Below are 15,627 nucleotides of genomic sequence, written 5' to 3' on the forward strand. Positions count from 1 at the left end.
ATAAAAGGGATAAAGTCGAAAAAGTGCGAGTTCGAAAGAGTGCGAGTTCGAAAGAGTGCGAGTTCGAAAGAGTGCGAGTTCGAAAGAGTGCGAGTTCGAAAGAGTGGAGTGCGAGATTCGACGGAGACGTACAGAAAGGATATTCGACGGAGAAAGGAGATTCGACGGAGACATTTCGAAGGGAGTTTCGAAAGGAGATTCGATGGAGTCATAGCGGATTGCTCGAATGATGGAGTCATAGCGGATTATTCGAATTCGTCGTCTTTATACGTAAGAAGGTATATAGAAGTTTAAAGGTAAGAGTAAGCTTTACTACGATTGAGTTAACCGCGGATTCATACGTTCGAGGTCATGACGGGCAACACGATGTTGCGTGATTACCGCGTAGCTTTTTGCGATCAGCTTTATATTATGGTGAAGGACAACGAATGTTCTTGCGTACACCTTTAAAGGTGATCGAGCAGTTCGAGACTGCGATGTAAGATTCAGACCTCTTACGTGATGACGAACAGTTCGAGACTGTAAGGAGATTTCGAATGAATGTTTTTTGATACACCGCTGATGACGAATAGTTCGAAACTGTAAAGAGATTTCGAATGACGTTTTTGATACACCGCTTTGAGTTTATCATAATGCTGAATTACGTTGATACACCGAATACGCCGAATGACGAATTGATACCCCTTTTTTGAGACTTTTAAATTATTTGGATTTGTTATTTACAGATTTAACTCAGTCCTGATTTTCCTGCGCGCCATTCATCCTTGCGATCTACGATCCTGATTTTTTCTGCGCGCCATTCATCCTTGCGATCTACGATCCTGATTTTTCTGCGCGCCATTCATCCTTGCGATCTACGATTCTGATTTTCCTGCGTCCTGCGCGATAAACATCATTGATCTGTGCGCCATTCATCCTGCGTTCTACGTTCCTGATTTTTCTACGTCTTTCATATTAAACATCTTTGATCTACGCACCATTCATTCTTGTGATCTATGTTTATGCTGTTCCTAAATTCTTTGTGTTAAACTTTTTTGCTCTTTACGCTTCTTCATCATTCCTGACATTCTTAATCTCATTCGCACAACACCAACCAGATTGTCAACACATAACAAAGCAATTTGTTCAACAAAAAGAATTAGGATTTAAACTGTACATAAATTATATCTGAAAAGCATTGGGATAAAACATTTATTTTGGAGAAATAAATTAAGGTTTACGTGTTAAGTAGATTGTTTAATTTGAGGACAGTCTCTGATCAATGCCTTTGTTCAAAAAGTTTTAAAGTATACAATAACTATATAAAATATAGATTTAATGAAAAATAACATTCTATACAGTAAAATAAATATGGTCTATTTCTAATAACAAAAAATATATTTTTTAAGTTTCTATTTTATACGCACATATTTACTTAACTTTAAATAATAATGTTGGTTTAAACAATTTGTTTAACAAAAAGAATTAATGAATATATTTATATAAAATAAAAAATTTAAAAATACATTTTTGTTTTATTAGAAATACGTCACATTTACTTCACTCTCGAATGTTATTTTTTCAGCACAAACACAAATCCATGTTTTATAGTTACTAGACACTACAGACGCGCGCTTCGCGCGCGCTATTTAGCTTTAACATTATGCTATTACTATTATACTATTTATACTATATTACTATTATATACTCCTTGATACACACAACTGTCAAAATATACGATGACAGCTGCAAATGAAGTAAGCGCAGCAAGAGAACCAATCGGCATCGCGGAAAAGCGACAACAATAAACTTTACATCTCTTTTTTAGAAGAGGAGAGGAGATTGCAATGCATACTTTGAGACTTTCTGAACTAAAGGTATTGATTGGAAACTGTCTTCAAATTATACAGTCAGTATATATTTGTTCTTAAATTATACAATCAGTATATACGGAAATGTTCTACAAATTAAACGTTCTTAACACTCTTTTAAAACACAATTTATGTCTCTAAAATAAATGTTCTACCTCAATGTTTCTCAGGTATACTTTATGTACTTTTTAAGTCCTGGGAGCCATGGCACATAGAAAAATTTAAGCAGTAAGCAAACCAATCACATCAGTTAAGAATTCTCGAAAACACACGATAACTATTGGTTAATTGCTTACCGCTTACGTCTTACTGCTTAAGTTTTTTATGTGCCAGGGTCCTAATAGCGAGACCCCATGTTCGAAATTTGCGCTGGCAATATTATATATTTTTTTGTTTGTTATATTTTTTAAATTATGTTATAGATATATGTACATGTAATATGAATTATTTACTACATAGAAATACATATTTGGCATATATTTAGATACGTATATACTTTCTTTAACTTCAAATAATAATGTTGGCTGAAGCAAGTCGTTCAACAAAAAGAATTAGGATAAATATAATGTCAAAGTTATGATTCACATATTGCAGAAAAAGATCTGAACTTTAACACATCTTGTTGATACAACATCTTTTTTTTTTCAGTGTGCAGATATTTACCACGGTAACGAGAAATCCTCTATAAGGAAGCAAAAGTACACAAGCAAAAATGCAACTTACGTATATTCTCTACATCTGTACGACCTTAGCTGCGTATGTTTCTGTACATACTCAGGAACTTAATAGTGCTCGTACATTGCCTGCTTATGCCATTGCTTCCAAGGCAGATGTTTTGAAGTCAACATGTGGAAAGGAGTTGAAAGATTTCCGAGACGCTGTCGATCAACGAATACTGTGGAGCTTGAAAGGTACGTAAAATTATAACTGAATTGCTATTAACTCCATTTACTCCAGAAAGCAATTAAAAAAACAACTACTTATCTTTAGCTTGTATTGCATTTTACAATTTTTGAATTCTATTTAAATTAAATATATTGCATAATATCTTTTAATCTTTTAATCTTAAATTAATAATAGTATTTACGAAAATATTAGTGTAATAAATAAAGAGATTGCATTTGTGTTTATCATATTGCATATTTATGTATCAAGACGATACAGAGCGGTACGGCGGGTTGCCCATTCGAGCAGGCGCGCATGGTCGTTCACAATTGCGTTGACTTCGGTGCATCACCTATAATCACTCGCATATCTTTTTTACAATAAAATGGACTTTGTAGCACCCGAAGCTGCAATACAATTGTGACGGATTTACGTAGCAGTAACATTAAAACAGAAGTCGAGATGACAATACAGGTAATAAAATAAATTTTATTAAGAAAACGAAAGACATTTTCTCTCTTACGAAAAAAACTCGTACCATATATATAGTCCATCATAATCATTATAATATATTATAATTTTATTACTTAAATTATTTTTTGCACACAATGTTTATGCACAGGACAAAAGTCAGCAATTAGTATATGTGTGCAAATTTAAATTATAAGTCGGCGAATAAATTTCATTCAATGTAAGTTTAAATAATGGCGGAAATCACCATTAACAAATTTTACAATATTCATTTTGTTTAATTAATAAATAATTTATCATTAAATTGATAATCAATTTAATATATCAATAATAATGAGCATTATATAATTTTTTATATAAATGATGCTGCTGCATCTTAAATATCTTAATCTTAAACTCATAAACAAGAGGTTTATTAGTATAAAATATGATACATTTTAAATATGATGCTAATAAATAGTTTATATAAGCAAATTATTATAATATTTAATGAATACTTTTTAGTAATAAATTCCTTGTAGATTTTTAAATGAGATTCAGTAGCATTATTTACATAAAGATGCTTATTAGCATCAGTATATTGAATTAATTATTAATGTTAATGATGAAATATTAATAATCTGAAATAAATGTTGTTAGACTTAAGATCCGCTGATAATCGTTTTTATCGTTATAAATAACGATGGAAACGGTTATCAACGGATCTCGTGCCTAATAACACTTATTTCAGATTATTAATATATAGATATATTAGGGAGAAGAAGAAAAGGGATGATAGGCCTCTCCGGCAGTTCTCTCGCACCCCCGACACTCCACTAACCGAATTTTATTGTTGGGCGCCAGACGCGTGAATTCGCGTCCGCGAAATCGCGAGAAACTAAAGAGAGAGACGCAAGGCGAAATAAGTCGGTGTGCGAGGAATCGGCTAGCTCGACCTAATAACAGAACGCGCCCTCAGAAAAGATTTTTAATAACGAGACAAAAAATATTCTTGACTTGTTTAATCTTATCACAACTTGAAGTAGTATAAAAATAAAACAATATTGAGATTAAAAATCAATAATTCCTATTTTCTTCTATTATAAAAAAAAAGATTGTTTTTTTAGTTTTTTTCAATTTTTTCTACCCCTCCCCTCCCTATGCCATATATAATTCTTTAAGATTTGGTTGATTAGTTTTTTAGTTATATAAAAAACACAGTGCAGTGTTAAATGTTAATCTCCTTTTAAGAAGGTATGAAATCGATGTTTGAACTTTGCGAAGCTGACCGAGTGTCGAGCGTTTATTTTATAAATGACTGTATAAGTTACTGATTTTATTTAACAGTAGTACTTCATGGATGACTAAGAAATCTATTATGATTTTACAAACGTCGGTTAACTTAAAAAAAAAACCTTAGTTTACTCACTATTCATCTCTTTCTAAGGAGGACAGTTAGAACATCTCAAGTCTCAATAATTGAGACTTCAAAAAATGATGTTTTAAAATAATAAAATTTTGCTTTTTCTGATTAATGAAAGCCGAAATAGCCGCATTGTTTTCCGAAAGTTATTCTACAATAAATGTTCCTTTTCATTTGTTAGCTGACTGAGTTAATGATTTGCGTGTCACCCCGCCGAACATCGCGTTGCCCTTAATCAACCCCGCCACCCTCAGAAAAGATTTCTAGATACAACGCTATTACTCTTAAATCTATCATAAAATAGGATTGAAATAGGGCCAATTATATTTAGTATTGAAACAATATTTTAATCTTAAATAGGAAATTTCTTAAGTTTAGAATAAAATATTCTTGATACTATCCCTCTAACTTTCTCAGAAAGATGCAGATAGAACTTTGTGACAATCCTATAATATTCTTGATTCAATAATAGACAAATCTGAAAAAAAATCTTATTCTATTCTTGCAAAAAAAGAATTTGTAGATTGTTAGGAATCTATTATATTATATATATGGTACGAGTTTTTTTCGTAAGAGAGAAAATGTCTTTCGTTTTCTTAATAAAATTTATTTCATAACCTGTATTGTCATTTCGACTTCTGTTTTAATGTTACTGCTACGCAAATCCGTCATAATTGTATTGCAACTTTGGGCGCTACAAAGTCCATGTTATTACAAGATATGCGAGTGATTATAGGTGATGCACCGAAGTCAACGCAATTGTGAACGACCATGCGCGCCTGCTCGAATGGGCAACCCGCCGTACCGCTCTGTATCGTCTTGATACACTGTATCATTTAAACCGAATATATGTATATATAATATGTCGTAAGTAAGTTATTATTTTAGGAAAATAACTTTTGACCAGACAAATGCCATCTGCTTAGTCAAATGGTTTTTGCCCATCTATTTTTGTGTTTAAGTGCTACTTTCCTAGGCAAATGCTATTTAACTGAGCCGCTGTTAGGCAAATGATATTTAGCGATACTGCATTGATGCATTTTAAATAAGTACACATATCAGCAAATTACTTCCCTTAGTATTGTCACAAACTGTTATATTTCTCAATTACATTTGTTAATAACTTTTTAATAAATAACAAGCGACGGCTAGAACCATATTTACGCTAAAACATAAAATTGTATAACATATATCTACTTTTCAATACACCAACTAGTTAGTTGGTTAGCTTAGTAGCCCAAGTGAAGTTTCACAATCGACGCAATGTCAAATCGATGTTGATTTTGGGAGTTCAGGCTACATGGTCCAATATGGACTTTGCATATAGATCTTTGATCGCGAATAAAGCTAAATCTAATCAAATCTTAAGTACTATATATGAAATAGGGGTAGAAAAGAATGAAGAATATAATAGAATTAGCGCGATATCTCAAATTTTTCGCAAGTTATAGCTAATATAGCTATCAGACATTTCTCAAAAAATTCAAAATTTTATAAAAAATGAACCCCTTCACCGATTATCGCCTAATTAAATACCAATTTTTATTTATAATAATAACACTCTGCATTAAAAAAAAATTGAGTCCGATATCTAAACACACACATTTTGTAAAAATGTAATTTTAGAACATTCTGAACACATTGGCACAGAAAACTAAGAAAAAATTTGTTTACGAAAACAGCTTCCTATAATGAGAAAGCAACAATGCGTGATTAATTAATTATAAGTAAAAATTAGTCATTTATTGCTTTTGCATAAGTAGTAACTGTTGGAGTTCGGCAGGGGTGGGTGCGCGTGAAAAGAGTGAACTATTCTGTTTGCTTTTAATATAGAACACTGTATTTGACAGCACAGATAGGATCGAATATAGATTGCGAATCTTACAAATTGTTTGAAGTAGTTACGTTCACGGGGATCGCTTTCGCTCTGAAAAAGTCTCGCGTGTTGTGCGTGCTCGCTTCGTGTGCGGTCTTGTGTAGATGAGCTCCTCGTGGCCCCCGGTGCACTCTTAAGCATGTGTCGCCAAAAATTGGAGGTACATGTTAAAATACAGTCCCTACGTAATTACGAGGGACATAAGTACCTTCAAAAATAGAAGGGAAGATAATACCTCAAAGTTAGGAAGTACGTTATGCGCAACGAATATTTACCCGACAAAAAAATTATTTATTTCGAAATTTTATTATTATTTTTTAACTAATATAAATTTGTTTCTTAAGATGAAGTCTATAATTATAAATATTTTCTCGTATTTGAAAAATCACTTTTACCTTGGTGGGATTCGAACTCGGGACCTCTGGATCGTGAGCCAACTGCCTTACGTGGTAGACTACTTCTTAATTTAATATAAGTGTTATATATAGTCTACACATAGTCATAATCAGCGCAAATATATAGTTTTTCAAAAATCATCTTAAGAAACAAATTCAGTTTAAAAAGAGTAATAAAATTTCGAATTGGATATATGATATAATATTTCTCGCTGCTATTCGCGAATGTCTTTCGTTCAACAAATGTTGCAATCATGCCACGGTTGGCTATACGTATACGAGGTACGTATGTAGGAGGTATACATTATTTGTACGAGGTACGTATGTACGAGGTACATATGTATGAGGTACATTTGTACGAGATACATATATACGTACGAGGTACGTATGTACGGGGTACATACGGGAAGCCCTCTAAAAAACTATACCTCCTAAAACTGTACCTCCTAAAAAATTGTACCTTGAATTTATAAGTGCGGTACCTCCAATCGGTACCTCCTCCTTATCAGTACCTCGTGTATTCCGTACCTCGTGCTACTGTACCGGGAAAAATATCTCCTAGTAGCATGTAACTCGAAATGTAATTTCTATTTAGAAATTTGTACCTCGAATTTGGAGGTACTACGCGGTACATGCTTTGGGCCTCGCGGTACAGTCTGCGCAATCGCGCTGCCACCCCTTCTTTTCGCGAACGTTCTCGCCAGTGCTTCGCGCCCCGATATGAGCCCGAATTATTTCGGCATTTCCTAACAGTAACATTGTAATTTTTATTTTTAGTATTAAATTCCAGTGGTGGCAGTAAATCGGGTTTCCTTTACGGAAATAATTATTGGCTGGGCAGTCGTAGTCAGTGTCTCGATACGATGAACGAGGCTCCTCTAGAGATCTCACAGCGCAAAATACTAAATAACACGCATTATCGCGATCCGCGAAAGGAATTTCCACCTTTCCAAATGAATTATTTTGTAGCTTATTTGAGACACAACAGTACTACTCAATATCACGTAAATATGTTTGACGAGGTAAGTTTGTAAAATCTTTATGTGATAAAGAATGTGTTTGATATTTAAATATATACAGAAAGTTTTATCTTAGAATGTGATTACGCTCGGACTCTGTTTACCAACATCATGCACCACAAATAATCTAAGCTTAATTTTGGAGGAAATATGTCGTGACAGAGTTATCTTCGATGATCTCTACTCCGCGGACTTTCAGCTAATCGAGGTTAAAGAGCTAAATGACGATAACCAAAGGCTACCTCATTGGGTGTATTACATCTGGTAAGTCTCCAGAAATGTATAAAATTGCAATTACTTGACAATACAAGCACAACAATAATATTATATGACAAAGACAAGATTAATAATATTATAAGTAATTTTAATCTTAATCCTCCGAAAGAATATAAAGCTTCAACCGAGAAATATTCTATTTGCAGTGCTGGCTTAATAGGTTTTTCTTTTCATATAACATCAATCGGAACAATATATGATATATTTATATATCAAAAACGTGTAAGGACAAATGATAACGGTAAGTGTCATATCTAAAACTTATAGAAATAATTTCCATTACAACGGACTATTTACCGTTTTTATATGCTACAATTTTCTACAAATCAAGTCTTCGTCTTCAGTGTTAAAATTATTAACAATTTGCAATCAGCTATTACTTTAAGTAATTAATCATTATTTATAAAATATATATTTTGTGGCTACATGTTGTGTACATATGGCTTATTCGTATAGATTTCCTTTGAATATTAATCTTACTTAATTAAAGCATTTTGATTTTTGTATTACTACTAAAAACGTCAAATTATGATTTAGGTATGGTAAACGTGTCTGCATATCGGAAAAGTAAAATTGAAGAAATATTAATATGCTTTTCCGCTTATACAAATACAAAAAAAATATTTAACACAAAGTTGAACGCCGGCACAATACCTGTTATTCACGGCTTAAAATTTCTAAGCATGTGTTCGATAATCCTGTTCCATAGTGTATATTATACATTTAATTTTCTCGGTAAGTAATTTGTAATAAATCTGTAGAATATAGACATTTTTGGCTCTTTTGTTTTTTTACTTTTTACGCATAACAAAAATTGCTTTGTATTGACAGACAATAAAGTATGGCTGTGGAGGTTCCTTGAGAGTTATAAATTCATGGGTGACATTGGATTCATAGCGGTTGATATTTTCTTTCTTTCAAGCGGATGTTTAGGGACGTATATGTATTTGAAGCCGATTGGTCGCAAAGAGAAATTAATCAAATTAAGAGATCGCGTATTAACAAGATTTTTTCGGTAAGTTTTTATATTATTTCAATGTAAGCTAAATACTAACTCTTTTTTTTTTATACGCGTCTGTAATAACATTTTTCTTTTTAAGGTTGACACCGGCTTACATGACGGTGTTACTAATAGAGGTAACAAGGTCGATTTGGACCGAAAAAACATCCCCATTTTACATGTACGAAAGGTCGCACGAAACTTGTGCGAAATATTGGTGGAGAAATCTTTTGTACATACACAATTTCTTTGGATGGGATGCAATGGTACGAACACGTTTGATTACGATCAATTTGAAATTCGGAGAAAATTTTATATTATATTTTACTATGCTGTCGCACCAACTGCGGACCATCAAGACGCCCAAGTTTAAATGCTATAGTCTTAAGTAAAATTACTATGTCCATAGCATTTAGTGCTACGATCATAGCATTATTATAGCATTGAATGCTATGATCGTAGCATTAAATGCTATGGACATAGTAATTTTACTATAAAACTATAGCATTTAAACTTGGGCGTCTTGATGGTCCGCAGTTGGTGCGGCTGCATAGTAAAATTTAATATAAAATTTTCTCCGTGAAATATTATACTTGAAGACGCATAAAACTTTTATAAAATTTTTATTGCATTACAGTGCATGAACTGGAGTTGGTATCTATCTAATGATATGCAATTCTATGTACTCGCTATGGCATTGCTTATTTTCTCAACTAGGTATGTTAATTAACCAACTATTATAGTTAATGTCTTCTTCGAGTATACTTGAATAAATATATTATAAATTTCAGATACTTCTATGCCGTTGTATTGAGTCTACTTTTTGGCTCAATTATTGTTAACGGTTATATTTCATACGTTCACGAATATGTCGAGACGTAAGTTACTAAATTTACTTATTGAGAAATCAAGTTAAGAAGAAGTTAAGAGGATTCTTATTGTTACAGATTTGACGAACAGAAGAATTTTGCAGATTCATTCTATATCGTACCATGGATGAGAATAAATCCATTTATTATTGGAATAGTTACGGGTCACATTTTGACAAAATTAAAGAATAATTTTGTTTTAAAAAAGGTAATGTATTTTTTTTGTTTTATATAACATATTAAAAATAAATAGTCATTAAAATACTTATGAAATATATAAACTTATTCTATAGAAACTAACTAGTTTCATATAAATTAATTATAGTATCGCATAAATGAAAATGTATTATATTAATTTGACATACATTTCAGAATTATATAATTTTGTGTTGGTGCCTGGCTATTATTTGCGGAGTATTCGTACCACTTTTGTCCTACAAGCGATACACATCCGTTCTAGCTACTTCTATTTATGTAGCACTGAATAGAACATTTTGGGCCATATGTATTGCATGTATTGTAATAGCATGTTCCACTAAACACGGAGGTTTGTTTCTTCATTTGCATCTTAATACATCTTATAAAAATCGGCATATTTTTAATATATTAGTGATATATTTTAAATATTGTCATAGTTTAAAAACATCATTTTTATCATTGTATGCTTGCTTTGTTATAGGCATCGTTAATCAGGTACTCTCATTCAAGGGCTGGATTCCTCTTAGCAATCTCACATACTGCGCTTATCTTATAAATCCGGTCATCATACAAGCAATTCAATTATATAGTGAAACGTCGATTCATTTTGAATTTCTGCCCCGTGTAAGTATACAAATATTTGAAATTTTAGCATTAACAGAGGAATATCGTAAAAAATGCATTAATTTTTTTTAACTTTTGGTTCTAGATTACTATGACTTTGGGATACATTATAATCACTTACTTTTGTTCCTATGTATTATCTTTGATGTTTGAGATGCCCTACGTTTTGTTGTGTAAAATGTGTATTAAGCCATATAGAAGGACAATAAAATCTTCCACGGAACAAACAACTCGGTTGTAGCAACCAGAAATATTTAGTTGGTACAGATTCAGTTGCAGTAACATCAAGCCTTTTTGCCTTGCGGACGGTGACATTTGCCTACCCTCTACATAAAAAAGAACAAGATTTGAATAATTAATTTTTGTACTTCTCTGACTGCTGCAGACCTTGAGGTAAGCTTTCTTTTTTCTCTTTCTGTTTTAACGATTGACTAAATATATTTTTCCTTTTAACAGCGGAAATGTCCACTATAACCGTGCGTACCAGCTCGCTTGTCACGACATTTCCTCAAGAAGGGAACTTTCTGCCTCGAGCTCTGTAGGAATAGAATCTTCTTATCTCAATAAGGTAAACGACCCAGTGGCCGGACACATTGGAAAAAAATATTTACTATTTATTTAAACAATTAAAAATAAAAATAATAATTATTTTAAAAAGCTTTAATACTTAACAATTGATTGGGAAAAAGAAGTAAACCTAATTAAACATTTTTGTATTTAAAAAAATTGATTAAATAAGCATGTGTCTGTTGTTTGTCAAAATATAAATTCTTGAAAATTATTTTCAGTGCCCAGATAATGCAGGTTCTGCATATTTTAATTACAAACATAGCCATAGCATCGTATTACTTGGAATTTGCAATGCAAATTATATTTTCACCTTTGTTGACATCGGAGGTTATGGCCGACGCAATGACGGTGGAATCTTTAGAGTTTCCTATAATATAATAGGTCACAAATTCAACAATCGTGAAATGAATTTGCCAAAACCAGCATCTCTTACAGTAAATGGGCCACCATGGGCCACCTTTACCTTACGTGCTTGTAGGAGACGAAGCATTTCAGTTAACAGAAAATACTTACTTTGGCCATATCCTGGAAAAGGCGTTTTAAATCAAGAACGAACTATTTTTAATTACCGTCTTAGTTGAGCCAGAAGAACGATTAAAAATACTTTTGGTATTTTGGCCAGCCGTTGGAGAATTTCAAAACGACCAATTATTTGTACGGTTGAAAAATCCATGAAAATTGTACAAGCTATTGTATGTCTGCACAACTTTCTTCGTATTCAAGATATCGGAGTAAACCATATATGTTGATGACACACTTGTTGATCAAGATAGACCTGATGGGTTTGTTGCTGGTTCTTGGAGAGAAGACATCGAAATTAGCGCGTTAAGAGATATTACTACATGTGGTAATAATAATAGTACACGAAACGCAATCGAAATTCGTGAGAACTTTTGCAATTATTTCAATACTGAAGGAGTTATACCATGGCAATTTAATAATGTTTAATTATAAATATTTTATACAGGATATACATTGCGTTAAAAAATCCATGATTATTATAACGTTCTAAATATTAGATTTATAATAACATTTTCTATGATTTATTTTTTTATTATAACACTGTATTTTTTAAATAAAAATGTAAAAATTAATAATTGTGATAAATATTAAAAAAATGTAAACATTGGGTTGGAATGAAATAAAACCTCTGATAACCAGTTATTCAACTTAGTTTATTTAGAAACATTTAAATAGTTATTCAAACATTTTAAAAATTACTAAATGTAAATATATTATTTAATAATAAACATTGACCATAAAATAAAAAATAAAATATTCTTATATTGAAGTAATGCACGTTATACAAATTTAAATTGCTTTTCAAAAAAAAAAATCTTATTGTATGTTGCTTATTATATAAAATGTTATTCATAAATGTTTTCATAAATATATTATTATTAAATAATATATTTACTAAATGTAAATATATTATTTAATAATAAAACATTGACCATAAAACAAAAAATAAAATATTCTTATATTCGAGTAATGCACGTTATATAGATTTGAATTGCTTTTCGGAAAAAAAACCTTATTGTATATATGTTGCTTTTTATATAAAATATTATTCATAAACGTTTTCTTGGATAATTCTTTCATACGTTAATTGTAATATGTTTTGCATTATTTCTAATCTAGTCTTTGGTGGCATTTTCTGTAATCTAAATCCCACTGAACTTAAAAAAGTATCTATTTCGTCAGGTTCTGGTGGTGGAGGTAAGGTTATATTCTTTTCTTGACAAATAGCGTCCGCAATTCTCTCTATCGCATCTGTCGACCCATCATTTGTTTTTTTCTATTTTCCTTTACTGGAATCTAGAATATAAAAAAGACAAAAGACAAATATGTTAGTCACTTACAATTAGTATAACTTTTGATCTAAACACTTAAATATTGCCATATCTCACATTTGTGCAGAACTGTAAGAAATTTCTTTCGAGTATAAGCGCATTATATATTTTTACATCATGCTGCAGACGCAACAGCATGTGTTTTTTTTATACTAATTGATTTATCTCATTTTAATTTTTATTTTTCTCAATATATAATTTAATATTTTGATAAACTGCGCATATGTTGATTATTAAAGATCCAGCAGCCAATAAGTCAGGTTACTATGGCCGCTATGGCCTAGTTTACACCAATCACTTGATACATGTTTTAAATATAGGCTTATGACCCATCAAATTAATGCACTACTGTATATACATACACCATTCGATTTTAATATTCTCATTGTAAGAACCTGAATATTTCTCAAAAAAAGATATGTTTGATACATTGTATAGAATGTAGATTTCAATATTAGACGTTAAGAAACATTATTTGCAGTGAGGTGAGAAAGTTTAAAGATTGAGAAAAATGTACATGAGTAAAAATAGAATAGTTTTTGCAGCGTTCGTCACAGAATCATGCACATATCGGAGCATAATTTAAAAGCAGTAAATATTGTTAATCAATGTTGCTATCTTTAGCTATCATCTATATCGTTTTTCTCAAAACTATAAATAATTAAACATGTATGGTCTATTTTAAGAACATATAGACATTAACAGGTAATGGGTTAATATGAGGACATACATTTTACATATGGACTATTATGGGGACATGGATGTATAAAATTGAAATTCTTATATATTTCAATACAATTTAAATCCAGCAACATAACTTTATAGCTATAATTGCTAACTACACTGTATTATGCATAATATTAATAATTTTATATGAATTTTAAATGATTAAACATGTATGGTTTATTTTAAGAACATATAGACATTAATTAACAGGTAATGGGTTAATATGAGGACATACATTTTACATATGGACTATTATGGGGACATGGATGTATAAAATTGAAATTCTTATATATTTCAATACAATTTAAATCCAGCAACATAACTTTATAGCTATAATTGCTAACTACACTGTATTATGCATAATATTAATAATTTTATATGCATGGATAATTATCCATTTGAGGACTTTTAAAGTACACATAGAGACAATATATTGCCTTAACACATAAATTTTTTGCGCGTATCGGGACATATTTGGAGGTATAAAGGTATATCGTATATTTAGACAAACTTGCATAGCGCATAAACATAAGCACAAGAAAATTAATTAATCCATATACATATGCATAAGGAAATAAATCAATCCGTTTTTTTATGCATATGTTTATGCACCTATGCAAGTTTGTCTGGATTGATCTTTAATGCAACTAATATTTTATGTGCTCTATACCTAGTATATAAAGTAATCTATTATCTATGTTACTTTTTAAATCTGATGTTTTCACATAAATCAAATGTTGATATATCAAACTATAAAATGTCAGTCAGCCTCTAGCTATTTTGAAACAGCTGTTTGAATTGCTATTTCTCGAATAACCAACAATGATACAAGCAAATGCACATACGAGTACACACTCCGAATATGCGCATGAATTTATGTGTTAAGGTAATATTGTCTCTGTGTATTTATTTTAAAAGTCCTCAAAAATACCCATGTATATAAAATTGTTGATATTATGCAAAATATAATATAGTTATCAATTATAGCTATAAGGTAATATTACTGAGTTCAAAGTGGATTAAAATATATAAAGTTTCAATTTTATATATCCGTGTCCCCATAATAGTCCATACGTAAAATGTGTATATGTCCTCATATCAACCCATTGCCTATTAATATTTATATGTCCTTAAAATAGACCGTACATGTTAAATCATTTATAGCTTTGAGAAAAACGATATAGATGATTGCTAAAGGTAGCTATATTGATTAATCAATATTTACTGCTTCTAAATATATGCATGTATATAGGTCTTTTTAAATGTCCTTGAAATATACCAAAAACATATATATATATATGTATATATATGTATAACACATAAACTTATAGGATAATTAAAGTAGAAATTGCATTAAATAAATACAATAATGCCGATTCTTTTTGATAAACTTTCTAACCTCAAAAAGTAACATTTAATTTATTACTCTTTTTATAGTATTGGATAACATATTTATTATTATTTTCATATTCTACACATCACAATATGCAATAATATGAAATTTTATCCAAATCAAGGAGGAGATGTATATATTTCTCTGCATTCTCGTTTTATATTTTGCCTTTAATAATAAAAAAATTCATTTATAAAAAATAAAAATTTAAATTAAATAA

At 30.8% G+C, this 15,627-nt stretch overlaps 1 protein-coding gene across 1 annotated transcript; it reads left to right on the top strand.

The window, feature by feature from the left end:
• The first annotated feature begins 58 nt into the window (after nt 1-58).
• LOC143904312 (nose resistant to fluoxetine protein 6-like) lies at nt 59-12,599 on the top strand. Its single transcript, XM_077418881.1, has 16 exons — nt 59-278; nt 2,499-2,761; nt 7,657-7,901; nt 7,975-8,162; nt 8,321-8,415; nt 8,712-8,909; nt 9,006-9,189; nt 9,275-9,440; nt 9,812-9,891; nt 9,966-10,052; nt 10,122-10,251; nt 10,416-10,590; nt 10,723-10,865; nt 10,951-11,258; nt 11,322-11,433; nt 11,654-12,599. Exons 2-14 carry the CDS (start codon nt 2,563-2,565, stop codon nt 11,104-11,106), a joined length of 2,046 nt encoding a protein of 681 aa, XP_077275007.1. The 5' UTR covers nt 59-278; nt 2,499-2,562; the 3' UTR covers nt 11,107-11,258; nt 11,322-11,433; nt 11,654-12,599.
• Nucleotides 12,600-15,627: the final 3,028 nt, after the last annotated feature.

The sequence above is a fragment of the Temnothorax americanus genome, unplaced genomic scaffold (genome assembly GCF_048541705.1).
Source record: "Temnothorax americanus isolate GAGA-0224 unplaced genomic scaffold, ASM4854170v1 Scaffold50, whole genome shotgun sequence".
Lineage (NCBI taxonomy): Eukaryota > Metazoa > Arthropoda > Insecta > Hymenoptera > Formicidae > Temnothorax > Temnothorax americanus.